Source organism: Hippocampus bargibanti, linkage group LG22 (assembly GCF_051943395.1).
Source record: "Hippocampus bargibanti isolate YZ-2025 linkage group LG22, ASM5194339v1, whole genome shotgun sequence".
NCBI classification, from domain to species: Eukaryota; Metazoa; Chordata; class Actinopteri; order Syngnathiformes; family Syngnathidae; genus Hippocampus; species Hippocampus bargibanti.
Genome location: NC_142755.1, coordinates 6,601,332 through 6,627,238, shown reverse-complemented (window position 1 = coordinate 6,627,238; position 25,907 = coordinate 6,601,332). Strand labels below are relative to the sequence as shown.

General features: G+C 41.5%; 2 protein-coding genes across 3 annotated transcripts in view; both read left to right on the top strand.

The window, feature by feature from the left end:
* Positions 1-5,560, top strand: part of pawr (PRKC, apoptosis, WT1, regulator) — a 29,967-nt gene extending 24,407 nt beyond the window's left edge. The window contains exons 5-7 of the mRNA XM_088989035.1: positions 1,760-1,859; positions 4,009-4,113; positions 5,065-5,560. Of these exons, the coding sequence (XP_088845161.1) occupies positions 1,760-1,859; positions 4,009-4,113; positions 5,065-5,151 (292 nt within the window). The 3' untranslated portion in view covers positions 5,152-5,560. The remainder of the gene's footprint in view (positions 1-1,759; positions 1,860-4,008; positions 4,114-5,064) is intronic.
* A 6,994-nt stretch (positions 5,561-12,554) lies between these two features.
* The window catches only part of syt1a (synaptotagmin Ia), a 96,329-nt gene continuing 82,976 nt past the window's right edge, over positions 12,555-25,907 (top strand). For both annotated transcript variants that reach the window (XM_088989318.1, XM_088989316.1), the window contains exon 1: positions 12,555-12,656. The gene's annotated coding sequence lies outside the window, so the exon portion shown is untranslated. The remainder of the gene's footprint in view (positions 12,657-25,907) is intronic.

Sequence of the window (25,907 nt, the reverse complement as noted above, 5' to 3'; positions counted from 1 at the left end):
AATGTGTGTAAGGCGAAAAGTCCGTCTGCCAAACATGTATTTCCAATAATAAACCATTAAAAATGAGAATAATCCGTTCCCAGGTCCCCATAAAACATTTTTTTTTTAAATAAGCCTTAAAACGACACAAAATATACCTTATTTTATGTATAATAAATGTGAAATATTGTAATTAAAGAAATAAACTATACTGTATAATCAATAACTTGATATCTGAGTGAAGTTGCCTTGCTTTCTCGGCAATAATATCCTCACTCACAATGTCCCCCGCTAGCTCCCATTGTTATTATTATTATTATTATTATTATTATTGTTATTATTGTTATAGTTATTATTATTATGTATTACTTTATGGTTGCCGCTGCTCACCCGCAGAGAAAATATCATGTGACTGTAAAGTGTCCTTGGGAGTTTTGAAAGGCGCTTAGAAATGAAATGTTTATTTTATTTTATTTTATTATTATTATTATTATTATTATTATTATTATTATTAATTGACTCCCAGAAAATGTGTGTAAGGCGAAAAGTTTGTCTGCCAAACATGTATTTCCAATAATAAACCATTAAAAATGAGAATAATCAGTTCCCAGGTCCCCATAAAACATATTTTTTGACTAAATAAGCCTTAAAACGACACAAAATATACCTTATTTTATGTATAATAAATGTGAAATATTGTAATTAAAGAAATAAACTATACTGTATAATCAATAACTTGATATCCGAGTGAAGTTGCCGTGCTTTCTCTGCAATAATATCCTCACTTACAATGTCCCCCGCTAGCTCCCATTGTTATTATTATTATTACTATTATTATTATTATTATTATTATTATTATGTATTACTTTATGGCTGCCGCTGCTCACCCGCAGAGAAAATGTCATGCGACTGTAAAGTGTCTTTGAGAGTTTTGAAAGGCGCTTAGAAATGAAATGTTTATTTTATTTTTTTATTTTATTATTATTATTATTATTATTATTATTAATTGGCTCCCAGAAAATGTGTGTAAGGCGAAAAGTTCGTCTGCCAAACATGTATTTCCAATTACAAACCATTAAAAATGAGAATAATCCGTTCCCAGGTCCCCATAAAACATATTTTTTTTTACTAAATAAGCCTTAAAACGACACAAAATAGACCTTATTTTATGTATAATAAATGTGAAATATTGTAATTAAAGAAATAAACTATACTGTATAATCAATAACTTGATATCTGAGTGAAGTTGCCGTGCTTTCTCGGCAATAATATCCTCACTCACAATGTCCCCCGCTAGCTCCCATTGTTATTATTATTATTATTATTATTATTATTATTATTATTATTATGTATTACTTTATGGCTGCCGCTGCTCACCCGCAGAGAAAATATCATGTGACTGTAAAGTGTCCTTGAGAGTTTTCGAAGACGCTTATTCAAAATGTATTATTATTATTGTTTTAATTTCTATTATTATGACTATATTATCCTCATCATCGCGTTTGTGTTACACTGCCACCAGGTGGCCAGGGCGTGCACAGCAAATTCATCCACACAATGACTCCCCTTCTATCAGTCATCAAAATGAACCTTTCCGCCACTCGCCGCTTTTGCTCCTCGGCCGCGGTGGCGCCATCGGTGACGCACAAAGCGGCGCTTGAGCACAAAGCTCTTTGACAAAGGCGATAAAACCCTTATCCCTCTCTCTCTCCCTTTCACCACTTTGTGAATCACGCTTTCAAGCAGCAGGTGTGCTCATCACCTTTCTGTGCATGTGCAGCTGCAGCAGCTTGGCGGAGGAGAGTCGGCATCGGCACAATCTCAACGTCAGAGATGCCACGCCTGGAAGTCTGGAGAAGAGGTTGGAGGAGCTGGAACAGGTACACCGCTGGATTTTTTATGTATTTGTTCATTTTGTATTTTTTTTTTTTGCATATGATGTCTTTGCAAAGTGAATGATTGGCGGTATAACAACAGGGAAAAGTCATTCAAGTGAATAGTCACTTTCTGGCCTGGAAAAATTGATGTTTCCAAGATCAATCTTGGCTTATTGTGTTTTCCAATGTATAAGGTGCACTCAAAAGCCTTAATTCTCTTCAAAAGATGACCCTGCGCCTTATACACATATGTACCTTAAATGTGAAGTCATATTGAGCCACAACAAGTGTCAATTTCCTCCTGTTGAAGAAGTAGTCCGTAAGGCCAACCTGTACCATAGCACCTTATAATGTGATGTGCCTTATATTTGGATAACTTTTATACATTTGGATTATATTTGGAAAACTTTCATTCACTGAAGGTGTGCCTTATACTCCGGTGTGCCTTATACAGTGAGACCTCAACTTACAAACACCTCAACTTACAAACTTTTTGTCTTACAAACGTCATATTTATGAAAATGAAACCTTATAATAAGCACTATTTTCATAATACACACCCACCACCGCTGGCGGAGTGATCTTCGGCGGAAGCACACGACCGAACAGCACCAGAGGTTAAGTTACCAACAGTCCTTATGGAAGGTGACTCTCCTTCCATAAGCCATCAACGACCATCAAAAAGGTGAATAAAACTTTATTTTACAGCACAGTTTATTTATTTAATTACAGTCCTCATGCAATTCCCTTTGACCTTCGACCCCCAACGCCATTCCATCAAGCCATAAATGACCATTACAAATGTAAATAAAGTGACTTTATGATACAATGCAGTATATTTCTGTCATTACAATACAATTGCACCTTTATTATACATAGAATAAGGTATGTTGTGTGTAGTTTTAAGGCTTATTTAGTTGAAAACTATATTTTATGGAAACCCGGGAACGGATTATTCCCATTTTAATTGTTTCCTATGGGAAATTTTTTTTTGAGATACACACTTTTCGCCTTACACACTCTGTCTGGGAACCAATTAAGTTCGTAAGTTGAGGTCTCACTGTATATGGGAAAAGTTTGAAAATACACCATTCATTGGCGGTGCACCTTAAACTCCGGTGCACCTTATACAGTATATATGAACGGTTTAAAAAACATGCCATTCATACTCCGGTGCGCCTTATATATTGGAAAAGTTTGAAAATACGCCATTGGTTGGTGGTGCGCCTTATACACCCGTGTGCCGGATACATGGAAAAAGTTTGAAAATACACCATTCATTGAGGGTGCGCCGTATACTCCAGTACACCTTATATATGGGAAAAGTTTGAAAATACACTGTAGGTACCTTCTGATTTATATAACCGTTTAAAAAAAATGTTCCAGGACGACAACGGAAAATTCCTACAGTGCCTTATGTGCACTGTAGCGCACCTGATACATGGGATTTTTTTGGGAAAATACGCCATTCATTGGTGGTGCACCTTAAACTCTGATGCAACTTATACAGTATGTATGAACAGTTTACAAATACGCCATTCATTGGGGGTGCACCTTATACTCCGGTGCGCCTTATATATGGGAAAATGTTGAAAATATGCCATTCATTGGGGGAGCGCATTATTTATGGAAAAAGTTTGAAAATACATTATTCATTAGAGGTCCGCCTTATACTCTGGTACGCCTTATATACGGCAAAAGTTTGAAAACACACCATTCATTGGGGGTGCGCCTTGTACTCCGGTGCGCCTTATACATTGGAAAAGTTTGAAAATACTCCATTCATTGGTGGTGCGCCTTATACGCCGGAAAATACGAAAAAATAAACCGAGACAAAAGTGCGTGTTTGTTTCCTTGCTCGTGGCCTGATGATGATGATGATGATGACAACGGAAAAATTCTCTTGATGGCCCGAGTGCGTTTGATCAAGGGCCCGGGCCCTCCCGGTCGGGTGGCGCATTTGTCCAGACGAGAGCCCCTTTGAACCTGCATCCACTCTTCAAAGCTATGAACTCCTTTTATGTCTCCTATATCGAGAGAGAGCGATTCGGTTCTTGGTTGCCATGGAAACGGATGAGCCGCTCATCTGCAACGGGGCAGACAAATTGCTGTTTTGATGGTAAAATGACACCCCCCCCCCCCCACTCCGCAGGAGCTGGCCTGCGAGCGGCAGGAGAAGGTCAGGTTGCTGAAAGCCCAGCAGGACAAAGATGACCTCATTGACAAGCTCAAAGAGGAGATGGACCTGCTCTACCGGGTGAGCCTAATAAGAATTACAGTGATACCTCGGTTTACAAATCCCGCTCTTACAAACTTTTCTATTTATGAATGTTACATTTATGAAAATTTTACCTTGGCATGCAAACTATTTTTCGGGATACACACGGTGCCGCCACAATGAGTGATGTGTCGTTTGCGAACGAGCCCGTTCTAACAAGAAAATGGCACCCGGCTTTTTTTTTTGTCCTCTATTCCCCGCCCCTTGCCTTCGGTTAAAGCCACGTGATTGGTCAAGAACGCAGCAGTGAGGGTAAGTGGTTTATACATTAAAGAGACAGGCAGACGACAGAGCGAGAGTGACATAATGGATAGAAAACATTGATATTTGGACTCGTTTCAACTTTGATAGTTCACAGGCAGAGTGTAGACTGCAAGGTTAAAATTCCCATCAATCAGGCTCCACAAATAACCTGCACAAGCCATCCGTACACTTGATGCAAAAAGCTATCAACCCAGCTAAACAGAACACAATTGATGAGGAACTAGATAAAATTATCGCAGAGAAAGCACCTACAATGGATCATTGCTCAAGATGGTGAAAGAAGGCTATGTTCCTCATCAAGTATTTAATACCACTCCATTCCATCAAGCCATCGACCATCACAAAGGTAAATAAACCGACTTTATTATACATTACTGTTTATTTCTTTCATTATAATACCATAGCACATTTATTATACATAAAATAAGGTAGATTTTATGTAGTTTTAAGGCTTAGAAAATTATGTTTTATGGGGACCTAGGATCAGATTATTCTCATTTTAATGGTTTCCTATGGGAAATTTATTTTTGGGATACACACTTTTTGCCTTACACACTCAGTCTGGGAACCAATTAAGTTCGTAAGCCAAAGTATCACTGTAATTGTTGCCAAAAGAGTGCGCAGTTGTCAACCCGCTGCCTAAACGCAAGCGCTTTGTCCCTGCAGGACCTGGACGACATTGAAGACGAGAACGAGCAGCTGAAGCAGGAAAACAAAACTCTGCTCAAGGTGGTGGGTCAGCTCACCAGGTAGAATCCGCTTTGACCCAACATCATCACCGTATGCATATTTAATGTAAATGTTTTTGTTTTGTATATAAAGTTTAGATGGACGTGACCGTTTTGTGTTTCCGCGCGTAGTACAGCTGCTTCGCTATGCATTGCTTGTATCACTTGGTACGCTGTGCACATTTCAGTGTTTGGGGAGTGGGGTATCAAGAAAAGAGGACAATTTGCAATTTCTTGGAAGGTCTTTGAACACATCGTCAAAGGGAATGAGCCCCGCGCTGCTTCTGTCAATGTCAACCTTTTAAAATAAACAACAACAAACAAATGTTTTGTTGAAGCTTTTAAAAGGCACCCGAAAAAGGGCATGTAGGTTTTTATTATGCATATGTACAAAATATGCAGTCGTTTAATAAAACTTTGATTATCTCCCTTCAGTCGCCTGGCTGGTGTTCATTACGGCTAATTGGATGTGATGATAGCGCGCCGTTCGCTAATGCAGATGGCGTCGGCACCGGCGAGGGGGGGGGTTGACGCGCCCCCCACTCGCACGGCGACGCAAATCCACCTGCCACTCATCCGATTTGGACCTCGTATGGGAAGTCGGCGCGGTGAAAATAAATCTCATGCTAATGACAAAATGGCGCCGTGGTGCTAATCGGTTGATCGGAAAATGGTGGTGGAAATTAATTTTCTGATTGCATTTTCAACCACTTGGTGTTTGCTTATCATACTCTGCAGCATTTTCCCCCAGGTTTGTTTCGTTGTTGCTTCCAATTTGCAATTTTGGGATTTCCCAGCGGCCTTTGAACGCGGCGTAAAAGCTCCATGGGCGATAGGCAGCCTTATCTGGTGCACGGCGAAGGTCGACCATATTTCAACCTGACATCTCAGCGACCAATCTCCTTAATCTGGACCCATCCGGGAGGGCAGGTGTCGGTTAAAAAAAAAAAAAACATTTGGACACACGCAACGAAGAACTGGACCCTCCTCGGTCTTCTTTCGGGGCGGCCCGCTACTGTTTTGTTTCATCGCCTGAAAAATGGCGAACCAAATGTCCGCGTTAGAATTGACGCTTAATCAGCCAGAAAACCCGAGTGGCCCGTCGCTCTGCTGGGATTTGAGTCATCGGCTTTTTTCTGATGTCGCCATGGCAACGGCGTGCCCCGATCGATGGCTCGCTTGACAACAAACTGCCCGCTGACATATATGAGCCATCACTTTGCATCATCAAGAATTGGTCAAGCCACGCCCCCCCCGTCCCGTCCAGTAAGTGTTTGCCTGCAAGTTTCTTTGTTGTCACCTGACGAACTAGTTGTTTTTGCACGTGACGGCGGCGGATGACTCACCGAGCGGGGAGGCTTGCCCGCGTGAAGGTCACGTCGCTGTTGCCATGACGTCGCCCCATCTTTCCCCTCCCCCGACGCCGTGGTGCCGAGTCAGCATGCCGCAACGTCACAGCACGGCGGGTCCAGACGAGCGGCCATCTGTCAGCTGCTCTTTCACTACCTCGCAAAATGGCGGACGAGACGTGCGTAAGTGTAGTTTACAAATTGAAAAAAAAGTATCTGTCAAAATTGTCATTGAAAACCAGACTTTTAAACTTGACCAAGAAATCACAACGTTGTGGAAGCCGTCTCGTGATGTCTTTACAAGTTGTGCTCGACGAGTCCGTCTGTCCGTCCGTCCACAGTTTCCCTACTAGTAGCGCGAATGTCATTAGGACATGAAAGCGTGAGGTGGTCTTTTCAGGCCTATTTTCGACTGGTGGCTTTGCATAATGGCTGCCTCCCCATACCAACCCACCCCCCCTCATTTCAAAGCCATCCAACCTCCATTAGTGCCGGCGTAACGTGCGGCGATGGATGCCTAATGACACTCGCTCACTCTCACGTCGACTTATTTAATTGTCGTGACGGGCGGATAAAAGGATGGGAAAGAGGACTGCGCACGCTGCAATTTGCTTTCAGCAATTTTTTTCAGCAATTTCTTTCAGCAATTGCTTTCAGAATTTTTTCTAGCAATTGTTTTCCAGCAATTGTTTACCAGCATTTTTTTTCCAGCAATTTTTTTCCGGCAATTGTTTCCGGCAATTATTTCCGGCAATTTTTTTTCCGGCAATTTTTTCCCCAGCAATTTTTCCCAGAATTTTTCCATCATTTTCCCCCCAGCAATTGTTCTCAGCAATTTCTTTCAGCAATTGCTTTCAGAATTTTTTCTAGCAATTGTTTTCCAGCAATTGTTTACCAGCATTTTTTTCCAGCAATTTCTTTCCGGCAATTGTTTACGGCAATTATTTCCGGCAATTTTTTTCCGGCAATTTTTTTCCCCAGCAATTTTTCCCAGCATTTTTCCATCATTTTCCCCCCAGCAATTGTTCTCAGCAATTTCTTTCAGCAATTGCTTTCAGAATTTTTTCTAGCAATTGTTTTCCAGCAATTGTTTACCAGCATTTTTTTCCAGCAATTTTTTTCCGGCAATTGTTTCCGGCAATTTTTTCCCCAGCATTTTTTCCCAGCATTTTTCCATCATTTTCCCCCCAGCAATTGTTCTCAGCAATTTGTTTCCAGCAATTATATTCTGCAATTTTTTTTCCAGCAATTTTTCCCAGCATTTTATCCCAGCAATTTATCCAGCATTTGTTTATTAAATGGACAGTTCATTTAAAAAAAGTTTGTAAGTTGGGAAAGCAGTATTTACTGAAAGTAGTAAGCATATTGTTTCCAGCAATTGTTTCCAAGCAAGTGTTTCCACCAATGTTTTACCAGCAATGTTTTTCCAGCAATTTTTTTCCCGAGCAATTCTTCCCAGCATTTTCTTCCAGCAATTTTCTACCATTGTTTTCTTTTCAGCATTCTTTTTCAGCATTTTTCTCTCAAATTTTTTTCCAGCATTTTTTTCCCCAGCAATTGTTTCAAGCAATCCAATTATTAATATGTCCCTGAAAATTAGATGTTGGGGTAATTCGCTATTCGAACGATCACTTTCAACCCATCATTAGACAGCTCATTTAAAAACATTTAGTTCTATTGTTTGTAAGTTGGGAAATGGGTGATTCAAATTTAGCATTTTGAGATTTGAAAATAACATTATTTCAAAAGTATATGAAAAAATGTAACGTATTTTCTGGTGTGTAAGGCGCACCGAAGTATAAGTCTCACCCCCAATGAATGGTGTATTGTCAAAACTTTTCCACATATAATTCGCAGGGTCATCTTTTGGAGAAAATAAAGACTTTTGGGTGCTCCTTATACATCGGAAAATAAGGTATTCAGATATTTATTGTTAAAAACATTTTGCCTTTCCTTTTGAGTGTTGATCATCAAAACAATGTCAATTGCGGAGGTGGGCGCAGGTGGTCATCATTACCACACTTTCCCATTCCGAAGTAAACCGTGCCACTTTGATTTCTTTCTTTCTTTCTTTCTTTCCGGTCAGAACGTTTCGGTCGTCTGTCGTCGTGTGTTGCCGCGTTCTTCTGCAGCTGCACTCTGCGCATCATGTGACCCTCCGGACTAAAAATAAACCCTCCATCCCACACATCAAGGGGCTGATAGGCGCATGCCTGTACGTGCACGCGCCTACACGCGTGAGTGAAGGTGATGGCGTGTAGCGTGGCACACACACAAAAAGATGGAAAGAATCAGCCTTGAGCGGCTGGGGGGGGGGGGACAATTTCCGAGTGTGACTGTCACCCTCTGCTAATTGACTTCCATCAAATAGGAAATGCACAAGACAATTGATAACAGGGTTATAAGAATATTTATTTCCAGATGGTTTGGCTATTTTAGCCAATCAGAACATGGAAGAAAAAAAAAAGCATGACAACGGGGATCAAATCAGTAAATTTACAGTAGATTAATTCCCACATTTATAAAGCATAACATGGAGAAAATTAAACATGCACTCTATGAGAAAACATATTTAATTTCAAGTCGAGTTATATTTATTTTACAAACATCCTCACAGGGTTTTACAAGCCCATTGGTGAACATTGTGACAAAAAAAACATGATTTTTTTTAAACCTATGGCTAAATTTAAATTCGTGTTAAAATCCTTTAGTATTTTGTTGAAATTATTTTTTAATTAATTCAATTTTTTAATGTATTTATTTAAATTACGTTTACGCGACTTTATCATCGTCATCGACGGTCGTCTTTTATCAGATACAGGAATAATACCCCACAATTCCTTGCGGCTGAAGCGAAAAAGCGCCCGGATGTGCTACCCCCTAGGGGCCGATTCACCAAATGAAGCTAGCTGCGTTCAGCTAGTTGGCTAGCTCATTGTGCTATCGGGGCCATTATGGTAAGAGGAGAACGCACCCCAAATTCACCATTTAAGTCATATTTTTAACAAGCGAATTATTAAAAAATAAAACATTTAGTATGGCCCAGATCGTGAACTATCGTACTGAGTGCGGCGAACGACCCCGAGTTGAAATAGGCGAACATTGTGACGAAAATGTTTTTTTTAACCTATGGTTACATTTCAATTCACGTTAAAATCTTTAACTATTTTTTAAATTGTTTGTTTACATGACTTGTAATAGACGGTCAATTTTTCTCCCTCGAGACAGGAGGAATCTCCCACAATTCCCTGCGATTGAAGCGAAAGACCGCTTGCATGTGCGACCCAGTAGAGGCCGAAGCACTACCTGATGGCGGCTAGCACAGCTAGCTAGCTGCCTTCAGGTAGTTAGGTCGATGGCTTTGGCTAGCTCCTCGTGACACCGGGGTCGTAACGGTAAGAGAAAGACTCACCGCCAAAGTCATTTTTAACAAACGACTTATTAAAAACTATAAAATAATAATGTTTTAGTGTGGCCCAGCCCCCGAATTTGTGAACTGCCTTGCCGAGTGCGGCAAACGACCCCAGATAGTTCCTCGACTTCATTTCGTTCATATTTTCAGAATTTGAAAAAGAGCCAAATATGCTGTCGTTTCTATTTTCGCTCAAATATGACCAGTGGCAGCTTTAATTGGATTTATTTAGAGGGTGGCGTAGGGAGAGGGAGGTGGTTCTCATTGTATGCCCGCCATTGTCAAATTGACAAGAAGGCTTGAGAAATGAGGTGGTGAAGTGGCCATTTGCATTTCTAAGAAAAGAGTGGATTAGTCAGTCCACAAAGACTTCATTGACATGAGACACTCGATCCAGTGAAAAAAAGGCAACAATTCGCCGAGATAATCTCCTCACGTTAATTCTTCTTTCTGTTTTTCCATTGTACAATGTACAGTCTGATTTTTTTGGAAACGTCAGTTCGAATACACTGCCCACGCATGCGTAGTACGATGAACACGACTGCCGATGACTACATTAATGACGTAATGGTCTGACCATTTTCCTGTCAACACTATATGAAAAAAATAATAATGCGAGACCTGAATGTGCTTCTTTCAGAGTATTGTTGGTATTGGGACCCCGCCTCCACCTATTTTGGCAGTGGTACATTTGAAGGTACAATCAGCTGAATTGACTCGATTGATTGCCTCATTATTTTTCAAATGTGATTCAAGTGTCCTCAGGCTTCATGTCACGTAGATGGCTTCTTCCCTACTGAGAATACATTTTCTCTGTTCAATACGAAGAAGGAATATGACACTTCTTTGGTCAATTTCGCCATCCCCACCTTGCTTCCAACCAGAAGTTTGCCTCCCGCTGAGTCCAAAACTCCAGTCTGAGCACATCGTTATGGCTATTGCTAAAAATAGAACGATTGATTTTTTTTTTTGGGGGGGGGGGGTGTTGGCTGCAGAGCTGCGTGACCTTTTTGGAGCGAGCGCCTCGCCGAATGCCGCCGCCCATTACGATGTGGGTGCCCACTGCACGGGGTAAAAATATTTTCAACCCTGAAAAAGTGTGTTTATAATAATAATAACAATAACATCAATAATAATAATAATAATAATAATAATAATAATAATAATAATAACAAGAACAGTGACAACAATAATAATCATAATCATAAACATAATAATAGTAATAGGAATAATAATAATAATAGTAGTAGTAATAGTACTAGTACTATTACTAGTAATGGTACTAGTAATAGTAATAAAAAAATCATTTCATTTCTAAGCGCCTTTCAAAACTCAAGGTCACTGTACAGTCACAGGGCAAGTTTTTTCTGTGGGTGAGCAGCGGCAAGCACACGCGCCAGCATTCACTCAACCCGGAAGCTAGCTAGCTAATATCTAGTTAATATCTACCGGAAACAAATTCCTTGTGTGTTCTACATACTTGGCAATAAAGATGATTCTGTTTCTGATTCTGATATCTAGCTATCTAGACAACTAGCGAATAGATAGCTGGCTAGATAACCAGCTAATTAGTCAGATAGCTAATAGACAGCAGATAGATAGATAGCTAGCCAGCTAGTTAGTTAGCTAGCCAGCTAGATAGCGAGCCAGATACCTTAAGCCAGTTGTGATGAGCAACATGAAATTTGGAGGGCCGATCCATTTTGAGATGAGCCACAAAAAAGATGGCAGGAAACAAAGGGCTTGAAAGTTTGTTTGATTTTGCAAATGTGATCTCATTGTGGATAGTTAGGACATTTTCAAAGTCAGCTTTATTGTCAAATATGCTTATATGCTTGATATACAGCAGAGATGAAATTAATGTCCTCTCGGACCCACCGTGCAAGGCACTTATAATGTGGCTAAAAAAGACTATTGTCAACAGACAATACATGTAATTTCTGAATGTAAAGTGAGGTAGTGTCGTATGTAAACTGAGGTATTGACGTATGTAAAGTGAGGTAGTGTCGTATGTAAAGTGACGTGTAGTTTTGCAAAAACAAAAAGTTTGAAGTGAGGTCTTGCAGGAAAAAAAATAGAGTTCAGGATGATAGTACAGTGATTGTGGCAGTGGGACTGGGCAGGGGGGGCAGGGTTGGGGGGGAGTTGAGTCTCCTGGCTGCCTGGTGGCCGAAACCTTTCCTTGAGCCTGCTGGTCTTGGCTTTTTATTTTAATATTGATATTTTTTTTACAGATTTACATCAACAAATTTGACACCTCATATCGCATGGTTTTGATTGACAGCGAGTTGAAGCATTTACTTTGATTTTTTTTCTTTCTTTTTGTCTTTTAGTGGTTGGCGTGGTCTTCTTCTTGGCGTTGAGGTCACCATAGCGACGCGGTCCGTCCCTCTCCAGCAACCAGGCAATGACCATGCAGGTGCTTTAGTCTTCCTTCTCTGGAAAATTAGCCTGGCCCTCATGGACAAGTTCTTACAAGTCAGCCACGGCGGGTGAGGGGAGAGGTCGGGTGTCGAGCGGGTCCTCTTTTGACACATACCCCCTTTCTTCCCACAGCCAATCACGGTGGAGAGCTCGGCGCTGTGGGATGCTGGAGGGATTCCGTGGAATTGTACTCAGTGTTGTCGTTGCCGCCTGTAACAAAACATCATCTAGGCTCCACCCCCTGAGGTACCCTCCCTGCCTCCCTCCGTCGCTCACTCACTCGCTCTCATCCCCCTCTTGTTTGGCGCTTCCCTCCAGGAAGGTGCGCCGGCCGCCGTCTGTAAGGTAAGAGCACTGGATGCTTCTTGTTTTGGGGGCGGGGGGGACTTCAGGAAGGTACAGTTTCCTGTCTTTTTTTTTTTTTTTTTTTTTTTTTTTTTTGTTCTCCGTGTGTGCAGTAGTCTCCGGTTGCGAGGGGAGACCACGGTGTTGGCGTGTGGGTGGATAAAGGGGGCGGAAGTGTGGGGTGGGAGCGGCTTTCACCTTTTCAATCCCCACAAATGCATTATCTATTTATTCTTGTATTTATTTTTTCATGTTTGGTGAGATGCTTATTCGGTTACATTCGTCGTCTCTCTCTCTCTTAAAGGACAACCGACACAATTTTTTTTGTTTCCTAACTGACATCAGAAAACCGTTTTATAGCATCTAAAATACCCAAAACACGCAGGCTGCTATCTTTAGTCAAATGCAAAACACCAATAAAAATGACTTAAAGTGTCCAAAAACTTCTTCAAAATGCGAGTTTCAGAAGGTCCCGCCCCTTCAGGAATCGTCACCAACTCAAAAACAAGACTTCCTGAATATTCAGCGCGAGTCTTAAAACGTACAATATAGCTATATGTGGTGGAATCTTTGTAAAATACGCTCAGTAGAAGTCATTTGAAGTGATTTTAGAAATTATGGACACAACTTGTCCGGAGGCGTCGGTTGTACTTTAAGGTACTGGTACTTATTTATTTATTTTATTTATGAGCGAGTTGCTTGTTCTGTAGCCACAAAGGGACATATGTCTTCTTGTGCCGGTCCCAAGCCCAGATAAATACAGAGGGTTGTGTCAGGAAGGTCATCCGACGTAAAAGCTTGGCCAAAACAAACATGCGGATCAAACCTCTAAAGATGGAGGACACTGATTTGCTGTGGCGACCCTTTGAAGGGAAAAGCCGAGAGGAAAAGAAGATTTCTTTCTTTCTTATTTTGGGTCCGTTCTCATAATTCATTTAATTATACAGCAATTCTTCCTCATTTTGCCCCACTATTGGACAAAAAAAAATGTCTTAAAAGTAACCCGATATTGGATTGCATTTAATCTGGTTTTAACATCTTCAGTTGGAAAAATATACTCGCATGTAGTTTTCCCTCCCGTATGAAACTAAAGTGTAAATCCACACCTTCTAGTGACTGCGTAACAGTCCGAACTATCACTAATGCCAACACGTGAACATGCTAACTAATGCTAATAAGCCGCCATGGGCGGGCAAACGAAACCAGCATCGATTTGGCGCTAATTATAAACACTGTCACGAGTGGCGGCGGCGGCACGTGCATATAATGTTGGCGGTCATGAATTCTATATCCTCTGCGAAGAAAGATAATCATTGACGCCTATTTTTATCATCAAATCTGCATCTACTTCCTCCTAAGGGGCACATTACAATGCGTAAAAATGAATGCATTATCCATCAAAGGATGTTTTGAGAAAGTACAGTAATTCTGAGCGTGAGTGACGTACCACTTTTGATCAGTTCGATTCAATCTTTGGGTACTCACTCACCTGTAAATGGCACGACATCCTACTCCGTGCGACTTTTCCTCTCATCTTTGCCTCCTGGAACGCTCTCTTCCTCCTCTCGGTGTCGATCCAACAGCCAGTTAGGAAGCAAAGAGAAGGTAGAGAGGAGGAAGGCGGGGCGGGTGCAGCTGCTTGCAGCTAGCCTCGGGAATACATTAACCGGGAAGCTCCCTGGTGTCCCAGCGTTACCAAGTGACAGACGCAAAAAGACACCAGCGTGTCCAGAGACCAACCGCCGAACCCCTGTCCAAGGCCACGCTTACGTGTCCGGTTCTGTTTCGTACGTAAGAACTGCAAGAAATCCATTTTTTTGCACAAAACTGGTTGAAATGTAAATTTTGAAATGTATGGGAAATAATTGCATTGGATTGGATGAGCCTTTATTAGTCTCACGGTGGAGAAATGTTTGTTTCACAGCAGCAATGTGATGAAAGGAAAGGAAGAAGTAGAGAGCTGCCACCCTCATGGTGCCATCTTGAAGTAAAAAAACAAAAAAAAAATAACAAATGTGACACAACGCAAAAGTCATTCAATTTTATTCGTTGTACTAAGTTCATCCTGTCTACTTGATATCTAATTTAAAGCAGATTCTTTACTTAGAGACATTGTATTGTAGGTGTTCAAATACCTGACATGTTTCGGCGTATACTTCCGCCTTCGTCAGAGAGTCCTGGACACTCTGACGAAGGCGGAAGTATACGCCGAAACATGTCAGGTATTTGAACACCTACAATACAATCTCTCTAAGTAAAGAATCTGCTTTAAATCATTCAATTTTAAGCACTTTCGTCACCCTCTTTGTTGTATGAAGCAGTTCTACATGAAAGAGGAGGGGATCAAAGTGTCCCTTTCACCAGTGGACCCGGGACGTCATGGTGAAATGTGCACATCTGCTACAAGCTGAATTTTGAAATCAAACACGAAGTTGCAGGTTCCATTGGCGAAAAGAGACAAGATAAATAGACAGTTTTAGAATCGGGTCCTGGCATCGATTTTCCAAGTTTTGCTGTATTTTGTTGTTGTTGTTTTTACCTAAGTTACTGCCAGAATATGTGCAAAAATGTGTCCACTCTAGTGCCAGAGTTTTTGTCATGTTCACTCAAATAGCAAGACCCACAGAATATTGAGTTTTAGGACTACATAAACATTCAATTCGGCATATGAAAACTTAGACTCTTTTATAATAATAATAATACATTATATTTTAAGCGCCTTTCAAACAGTCACAGACAAGCATAGGTACGATAATAAATAGAATATAATTACAAATACAATGCAATAAATAAAATACAATTATAAATAGAAACAGGAGAGAAAGCTACACAGGAAAAAAAAAGTTAATTCCTAAGTTATATGAGTCTGGAGTTATCAAAGTTTGAAATGGGGGTGACTGTGCAAAATATAGTATAATTCATACATATTGGTTTATATAGCGCGTTAACAACAGTAACAAAGCACTAACATGGACAAAACGCAAATGCTACCCCCTTGTGTGAGGGAAAAACATTGCCAGAGGTCTGACCAGCGCTTTATCGTCACCCCCCGCAAGAAAAATGGCGCTCAACGTCACACTTTTCAATTTCTGAATACATTCGGGAATGGCAGCGAATGAGTTAATCAGAATATATTTAAAATTGTGGCCGTTGCATCGGTGTCCATTCCCCAGATTCATATTTGACATTCCCTTTAGTGAATGAATGGCGCCCACACAAGCGGCACAGACGGCGCTTTCATCTCGTCCGTCATGTGAAGCTCTCACTTTAGAGGAAATTGCTTGCGGCCCGACGCATTTCTTTAATATCCTGATTCCGAGGCGGACACCGTCTCTGCGATTATTAGAAGACTAACGCATCGCCAAGAGACGGATTGAACGCAAGGTGCAGCATCGAGCTCCGTTAGCCATGCCCACAGTAGGCTTGGAACGTATTCCCCATGTGAGGAAAGGTCGCCGCGTCCAGTCGACGTGAGACAAACTGATACGCCGCCGAAACTTACCTCTGATGTTTGTCACCATGGCAACCAAGTCTGCCAAGTCAGGCTGTAGGCTGCCACGACGTCGCCGTAGAATCGTCCTATTCTGGCCGTTGGACGCTTCTGTTTTAGGGTCGCCCTAGGGTGTCCAAAAAAAAAACAAACATGTCCGCCCTGTTTCATAGCAAAACAGTCATTAGCGTGGCACTCGAGGGATAATAAGTAGGCATCTGCTGGCGTTTCAAGATGGCCGCAATTTTCAGCCGATATTTGGATGGGCTCTTCGCTTTCCAAAGCCCCCGGCGCAACTCGTCGTCTTATGTACTGTTGTGCTCAGGAGCCGGCGCAGCGATAAACGTGCAAAATTGGCCGTCCTTTCTTATCTCCTCGATGAAGCCGTTAGTTTGATGCCTCCAGGAAGTGATTGCTCTCCATTTTCTAATCACCTTTTCCACCTGACGGCGACGTTGCCCTCGGTGGACAAGCAGAGTCACGTCGTTGACATTTTCCAAATACAATGATACCTTGGATTACGAACTTAATTGGTTCCCAGACAGAGTGTGTAAGGCGAAAAGTGTGTATCCCAAACATTAATTTCCCATAAGAACCATTAAAATGAGAATAATCCGTTCCCAGGTCCCCACAAAACATAATTATCTACTTTCTAATTTTCTAGGCCTTAAAACTACACAAAATACAGTAAAGTCTCGTTATATCGATATTCAAGGGATTCCGAAAAAATATCGATATAACCGGGACTATCGATATATCCGACCCTGTTTGCATGTAATTTTCTCCGTGCGTGCATAGAAATAGTATCGATATAACCGGGACTATCGATATATCAGATATCGATATAACGAGACTTTACTGTATAACTTATTTTATGTATAATAAATGTGCTGTGGTATTATAATTAAAGAAATAAACTACTGTATAATCAAGTTGTTTTATTTACCTTTGTGATGGTCTTTGATGGCTTGATGGAATGGAGTGGCCGGTTTCATCAGCATTAAACACTTGATGAGGAACGTAGTCTTCTACTTCCACCATCTTGAAAAATGATTCCTTGTAAGCTTTGGCAGCTTCATCGTCAGAACTGGCTGCCTCACCATGACGAATGACACTATGAATCCCTGTACGACGCTTAAAGTTCTCGAACCTTCCCTGGCTAGCCTTGAAATCATCAATGGATGACAAACTTCCAGGTTGCCTCTTGACGATATCAGAGTGAAGTTGCCGTGCTTTGTCTGCGATAATTTTATCTAGTTATCTAGGAACGTAACCTTCTTTCACCATCTTGAGGAATGATCCCTTGTAGATGCTTTCTCTGTGATAATTTTATCTAGTTCGTCATCAATTGTGTTCTGTTTAGCTGGGTTGATAGCTTTTTGCATCAAGTGTACAGATCGCTTGAACTATCAAAGTTGAAACTCTCACTGTCGTCTTCCTGTCTCTTTAATGTTTAAACCACCCCCCTGCAGCGTTCTTGACCAATCACGTGGCTTTAACCGAAGACTGGGGGCGGGGAATAGAGGACAAAAACAGTCGGCTGCCATTTTGTTGTTAGAACGTTCGCGAACGACACGTCACTTATTGAGGCAGCTCCGTGTACGTAAAAATGTCGTATGCCAAGGTAAAATTTTCATAAATGTAACGTTCGTAAACCGAAAAGCTCGTAAGCCAAGGGATTCGTAAACCGAGGTATCACTGTATAATAATTTAAAACAGATTCCTATCTTACAGATAGGAATACTTAAATTAGATATCAAGTAGACAGAATGAACTTAATACAGTGATAGCTATCACTGTATAATTTTTAAAAAAAATATGGTGATAGTGCAAGTTTATCGTGTACCTTTTTTCACATCAATCATTCCTCAAAAAAAATCAACGTGCATAGATGACACTGATTGAAGACACCGGAGTGAGTCCAATCAGAGTCGCCCGACTGTCAATCACGCGCGTACTCCGGAAGCCAACGCTAATTGCATATGCTAATGAGCCAGTGCCGAGCGACATTGCATCAGCTCGAGGCTTTTAAATGTATTCTACTTTTTTATACTGATTGCCGGATAAGCGCGAAACTCCTCTTGTGCCTCATCGCCTAAATGAAGCCGCACGCCAAGCAGCGTTATTGGCGAGCATTCGCAGGCAATGGCAAAATCACACCAGGCCTGCGTTCATTACTGGGATTTGATTAGCTTCTTGCCATCTTTTTCCCCGCCTCCCAAGTCAGTCACATGCACAATGTTGAGTTTAATCATAGAACCAATTAGAATGTAGTCATTAATTATGTATCGGCCAATAATAGGACGAGATTGAAGCGAATGTCGCTTAAAATGGGCTCAGAGAGCCGCTTTTGGGGCCAGGAAAAGGTTTCAAAGGTGTGCTATTTCAAATGTGAATCCCGACTTCAGATGGAGACGCAGACACTCCCCTACTTACGAACATTCGAGTTACGAACAACGGTAGATGCAAACATTTGTGTATGTAGTATTCTCTCCAGTTGTACATGTACATATCTTTATGGAGCATGTGTTTTGTTAAATGTTTTTTTCAGTGCAAACCAATACAGGTTACTTATACAAGCCTTAAAGGACAACCGACGTCTCCGCTCAAGTTGTGTCCACAATTTGTAAAATGGCTTCAAATGACTTTTATTGAGCGTATTTTACAAAGATTCCACCACATATAGCTATATTTTACGTTTTAAGAATCGTGCTCAATATTCTGTGAGTCTTGTTTTTGAGTTGGTGACGAGTCCGTATGTGACGTTACTGAAGGAACGCCCCTGACAGAAAAAAAGGACACATTGTAGCAGTCCTTCCATCACATCAATGCTTGTTTGGTCTGAAAACCTCGTGTTGCACCAGAAAGAGCCAGAAGAGGGCGTCCAAGCTCCATGTAATGTATTTATCAACCTGTGGAAACTGGCTGATTCATTCCTCACAGGAGCTCGGTGGCCATTTTCTGCCTCTTTTTGGGTGACACATTTCCCGGCAATGTTGCCTCAAAATGGCACGGAATAAATTCTTTAATCGATTGCAAACATGTATGCTTTCCTCTTCAGAACTATTTGAATCATATTCGTAACTGGATGTGTAACAAGAAAGCATATTCTCCGAATCTGAAGGCTTTGTTTTGATTCTCCAGCAATGCAAGACGTCTTGACGTGATGTCACGATTCGGGACTTTCTGAAAATGCCCAATTGGCAGCTCAGTTTTTTGCAGATTTTGGACACTAAGTCATTTTTATTGGTGTTTTGCATTTGAATAAAAATATACTGCGTGTTTTGGGTATTTTAGATGCTATAAAACGTTTTTTTCATGTCAGTTAAGAAACAAAAAAAGTGACCTTTAAATATACAGTAAAGTCTCGTTATATCGATATTGATAATACTGCTTATTACGACACTATTTTCATTTCCTAAATGTTTATTTTTCAGTGCACATTTCTATATAAACTGTAAACATTTTTTTAAGCCTGTATAATTAGTTCCGTTCGATACTATCCGATATTGATATAACGAGACTTTACTGTATCTATTTTTCAGTACAAAGCAATACAGGTAAACCAATACATGTTACTTGTCTTCTTCTTTTCCTTTCGGCTTTTCCCTTCAAGGGGTCACCACAACGAATCGGTGTCTTTCATCTTCAGAGGTTTGATTCACATGTTTGTTATACAAGCCTTAAATATACTTATATAAACTGTAAACATATTTATATAAGCCTTAAACATACATTCCATAGAAAATACAGACATGTACCTACTTACAAACATTCAAGTTACGAACAACGGTACATACGAACATTTTTGTAGTAGCATATGTGGTATTCTCTCCAGTTGTACATGGTCTTTATCGAGCATATATTTTATTAAATGTCTATTTTTCAGTACAAACCAATAAAGGTTACTTATACAAGCCTTAAATATACAGTAAAGTCTCGTTATATCGATATCGGATATATCGATAGTCCCGGTTATATCGATACTATTTCTATGCACGCACGGAGAAAATTACATGCAAACGGGGTCGGATATATCGATAGTCCCGGTTATATCGATATTTTTTCGGACTCCCTTGAATATCGATATAACGAGACTTTACTGTACTTATATAAACTGTAAACATATTTATGTAAGCCTTAAACATACATTCCATGCAAAATACAGACATTTCCCTACTTACAAACAATCAAGTTACGAACAATGGTACATACGAACATTTTTGTAGTAACATGTAATATTCTCTCCAGTTGTACATGTACATATCCTTATGGAGTATATATTTTATTAAATATCTATTTTTCAGTACAAAGCAATACAGGTAACTTATACAAGCCTTAAACTTACTTATATAAGTCTTAAAACTACATTTCATACAAAATATAGCACTGAGGCAATTTACGAACAAATTCACCTGACGAATGACCGTTGGGAACGTATCTCGTTCGTAAATTGGGGAACGTCTGTATGATCTGTCGTTTGCTCCTTTTTTTTAAATTTAAATTTCCAGCCCCGAATTTGGCATGCGCGAACCATCACATAAAAGACATTTCCATGACAACTCGAGAAAAAAATCCAGACTCTTAGCTGGGCGGCGTGAAATCGCTACGGGCCCCTGAAAGAACCAAAATAAAAGCATTGTCATTAGGCGGACAAGATGAAATCAAAAGCAACTCGCACCTTATCCAATCCCGGGTGTCTTTCAGAATCAGAATCATCTTTATTGCCAAGTATGTAGAACACACAAGGAATTTGTTTCCGGTAGAACACGCTGCACTAGTATCGTCGTCAAAAAAACTGCTAAGTGGCACGATACAGTTCCATTGTCTTTTCAAATAAACACCATAGACTGCGGCTAACGATCGTACGGGGCCGGATTGAAATTGTTAGCGTAAACGAGCGGTGGCGGCAGATGAGCGCTGATGAACGAGCGAGCGGTCCCTTGTTATTTTTTTTTATCTGCTCCCGCGACTAAACTGAAATTGATGAGCTGTGGAGAACACAGGCGCTCTCGTCTGTCTGGAGCCTGCCGTCTTCCAAACACCCTGTAGCCCGTCAGGTCAATCTTTAGCTGTTTTAGCTAGTTCAACTGACCCCAAGTGGTACCAGGGGCTTAAATATTTTCTCGGCTAATTCCCCTCTGCTGGCACCTAAGGCGATAAGAACCCGCCCTCCTCCGCTAAATCCATACGCCAGCGCATCGATCCTCCCCCGTTTAGCAGCGGCAGCGTACAAGTGTTATCTGTGGTCGCGGTGAATTGAGGCACTCAGACGCACGGCGTCGATTTTCCTTGGGAGTTCAAGGTCACCTTGAGCGATGAGGAGGGAACGATAAGCCCAGCGGGAAAGCGCTGTTTCGCAGCTATGAGCTCATGAGGAAGGATGACTTTCGAAAAAGTGCGCCACGGCCGCGCGGTTATTCGCAAAATTAGCCAGCCTGATCGCTATATCGCTAATATTTTCGTGAGCGGGCGGTTCTTTGAAAGACGAAATGTCAATTGACGCTCCGGCGAATATGACAAGCGCGTCCGCGTGTCAACTGCCGGTAACAAAAGTGAAAATGTCAGCGTCAATGATTGTTTACCCGCACTTATCCTATCTCGCATTGTTAGCATCCCCCGTATGGTATTTTTCTCGCTTTTGGAACCGATCGCATCCCCGCCAATCCGCGAAACAACTCTTATCATGCCGAGTGGCGTTTGGCTCATTGACGCGAAGCAAATGTTTGACCGTGTGCAGTCTGTCTCGACTCATTCCTCTCACTTAAGCGCTAATGCCGCCTATCGAACAACGAGGAGGCGCGCTCCAAACACAAGCCGAGGCCAAACAAGCAAGCCTAATAGAAGCCAAAGCGGGCCCGGGTGCATTCCCCCGCCTCAAAAACATCTCAAGTTAATCTCCCCTGATGGGAAACGTGCGCTACCGGCGTCTCTTCGTCGCTGTTTCCGCCGCAAAAGTGGATGCGGATGGCTAAACTGACGGCGTTGCATCACCGCCAGGGAATATTCACCTCTTGACTGCCAACAAACGTCATTAATCCGGCAGATTTCGATCGTCTCGCGGCGGATTGTGTTTACAAGCCACCCGTTCTGCTAGTTTACCAAATGTTAATTGCCGTGTAGATTTGCGGCGGACGGCGACACAATTGGAAGAAGTCGATGGAATATTTATTTTGCAGCACGCTAGCCGCAAAGGGTTGCCGAACATGCGGGTTAATAATTGAAAAGGGCAACAGGCAAAGCAAACATTTGGCAGCCGGCGGCGGCGAAACGGCCACCGTTCTTTATTTTTTCCAACCTTTTTAGAGGTTACGCTAATGTTAACTACAGTAGCGAGCTGTGCATGTCACTCTTAGGCCTTCAGTAGTGCTACATCTGAATCTATCCAAGGTCTGAGTGTGGTGTGATGCACTACACGTCCACTAGAGGGTGCCATTGGCCAGGAAATAACTTAAGAAATACAGTAAAGTCTCGTTATATCGATATTCAAGGGAGTCTGAAAAAATATCGATATAACCGGGACTATCGATATATCCGCCCCTGTTTGCATGTAATTTTCTCCGTGCGTGCATAGAAATAGTATCGATATAACCGGGACTATCGATATATCCGATATCGATATAACGAGACTTTACTGTACTGTCATTAAACTGTTTGAATTTTTACTACGAATGTGTGAATTGCAAATAATATTGCGATATTAGTTGCTATTTTTGCTTGCTTCGGAGCTGTCCAACCTTTCTTGTCCATCTATTTTGAGTCCGTCTTGAAAATGTCTTTAACAGTATATCTGTGACCAAATCCATTTCTTCTCCTCCTTCAGCCATCACGGGTTAACAAAATCAATCCGGGTTGAGTGAACTCTGGCGCGTGTGGCTGCCACCTCTCACCCACAGAAAAAAAAAATCCTGTGACTGTAAAGTGTCCTTGAGAGTTTTGAAAGGCACTTATAAATGAAATGTATTATGATGATGATGATTATTATTATTATTATTAAATAAACCCGTAAAAATATTTGCTTATGCAGCTCGCGACAGATAGTGTGCTAGCTCTGCCCAGTATGCGCTTATCACTACTGGCTAGTGATACTATGATTGGCTCATGATGCCAATCATAGTTTGCGAAAACTCTGACGTTTCCTGCGCCTTCAAGAAGGCCCTGGGTTGCCAGCTCAAACTCTGATTGGTTAAAGCAACAGTTTCATTGTCACTTATTTTATGCTCCATGGCCTGAAGAACTGATTGTGAAAGCGTCCAGGTCGATTTCTGACCAAGGTCACAAATAATGGCTGAAATGTGATTGGTTAAATGCTTAAATAGGAAAACACACAACAGAGGGAAAAGCAATGAAAGGAAGCTGAAAGACAATTTGGAATTATTTAACAAGAATTCATTGACAAAATATAATTCACATTAGTCTGTGATTCAGATATTTTTAGGCCAGCAGAGAAGGCCTTGCAGACCCTGACGGTCCACCACTGGCTAACTAGTGTGGGGGTGCTCAAACTTGTTCTCAAGAGCCGCATTTGCTTTTTAAATTCAGCAATTCCTTTTGTTGACTGTCCCTAACTCATTCATTGCCATTCCCGAATGTATTCAGGTTTTGTTTCTTTTTTCATGCTTTGGTGCCAATAAAGCACTGGCCATGGCCTCTGACAATATTTTTCCCTTCCACAAGGGGGCAGGATTTGCCTTTTTTCAATGTTAGCGCTTTATTCCACCTTCAGATGTGGTCAAAGCGCTATATAAATCAATATGGATGTATTGCATTGTATTTTGAACCCCCACCCTCATTTCAAGCTCATATAACTCCATATAATTTAGGAATTAACTCATTTTTTTCTGATGAAAGAAGAGAGTCTGAGGTTTCTTACACTGCATTGAATGTTACTATAGTCCTAAAACTCAATATTCTGTGGGTTCTGGAATTCAAGTGACAATGACAAAAACCCTGGCACTGGAGTAAACACATTTTTTGCACATCGTCTGGCAGTGAATGAGTTAAGCGATGGATGATAATGGCCGCCACTTGGGCGTAGCGTGAACATAAACGCGCCTTGGCCAGCTGTTGTTGGTCTCGGGGGAACGCCGGGCGCTTAGATCGGGCGGGCGCTCATCTGGAGAGTCGACGGCAGACTTTTCTCTCGCCTCGTTGGCGCTAACTCCGCTTTGACCTAAATTTCGACCGCCGTATTTGTCACGCCATCGATCTCAGCTCAACTTCTGGGCGCCGACTTCTCATCGGTCATCGCGTCAACCTTTCCCGCCAGCCGCTCAATCGCCGACATCAATCACACGTCAACGCGGTCGAAAAAGGGGGACGGCGCGGGTGTACATCTGTATTTCTGACCTCCATCGTCGCGGAGGCGCAGCACGGCTGTTATTCCACTTCCTGCGATGAGGCGGCCTCGGGAAGAATCTTTAATGATTATTTATAATCCTTTTTGGGATATCGTTTTAGGCAGAGGGCTTTGTTTTTAACCAAATAAGTGGAACGGAAAAAAAGCAGAGTGGCCTGGGGGTGTGATGCTAAATACAGTGATACCTTGGTTTACGAACCCTTTGGCTTACGAACTTTTCAGTTTACGAATGTTAAATTTATGAAAAGTTTACCTTGGCAGATGAACTTTACCTTGGCATACAAACTTTTTTTCGTACACTGAGCTGCCTCAATGAGTGATGTGTCGTTCGCGAACGAACCTGTTCTGCTAACAACAAAATGGCAGCCGACTGTTTTTGTCCTCTATTCCCTTCCCCCTGTCTTCGGTTAAAGCCATGTGATTGGTCTACAAGGCAGCAGTGGGGGTGGTTTAAACAAGAGACAGGCAGACGACCATGAGCAAGTTTCAACTTTGAGTTCAAAGGCAGTGTGGACTGCAAGGTTAAAATATCCAATCAATCAGGCTCCACAAACAACCCTCACAAGCCATCTGTACACTTGATGCAAAAAGCTATCAACCGAGCTAAACAGAACACAATTGATGAGGAACTAGATTAATTATCACAAAGAAAGCACCTACGAGGGATCATTCCTCAAGATGGTAAAAGAAGAAGATTACGTTCCTCATCAAGTGTTTAATGCTGAGGAAACCGGCCACTCCATTCCCTCAAGCCATCAACGACCATCACAAAGGTAAATAAAACGACTTTATTATACTGTACAGTTTATTTCTTTAATTATAATACCGCAGGACATTTATTATACGTAAAATAAGGTATATTTTGTGTAGTTTTAAGGCTTTGAAAAAAAAAAAAAAAATAGAAAATTATGTTTTAAGGGGATCTGTGAATGGATTATTCTCATTTTAATGGTTTCCTATAGGAAATTATTTTTTGGGATACACACTTTTCACCTTACACACTCTGTCTGAGACCCAATTAAGTTCGTAAGCCAAGGCATCACTGTAATCCTTTTTGGGATATCGTTTTCGGCAGAGGGCTTCGTTTCAGCCAAACAAGTGGAACGGGGAAAAAAAGCAGAGTGGCCCGTGGGCGTGATGCTAAATACATTCAAACGCGCTAGCTTATCCAAGCGGAACAAAATCAAGTTGAAGACAGTCGAGCTACGAACACGGCAGCCTCCATATTTGTTTAAAATTCGCGAGTAACCTTACACAACAACCTCAGCTTTTGTTGCTTGCGTGCTCATTTGAATGCTAAGTTGTTTTTATCGCCTTCATTTTATCGCCCGGTAGCCCGCTTGATAGCACGCTAGCCCATTTGACGATCACTTTGCAGCCCAACGTCGTCGCCCGACCGCAT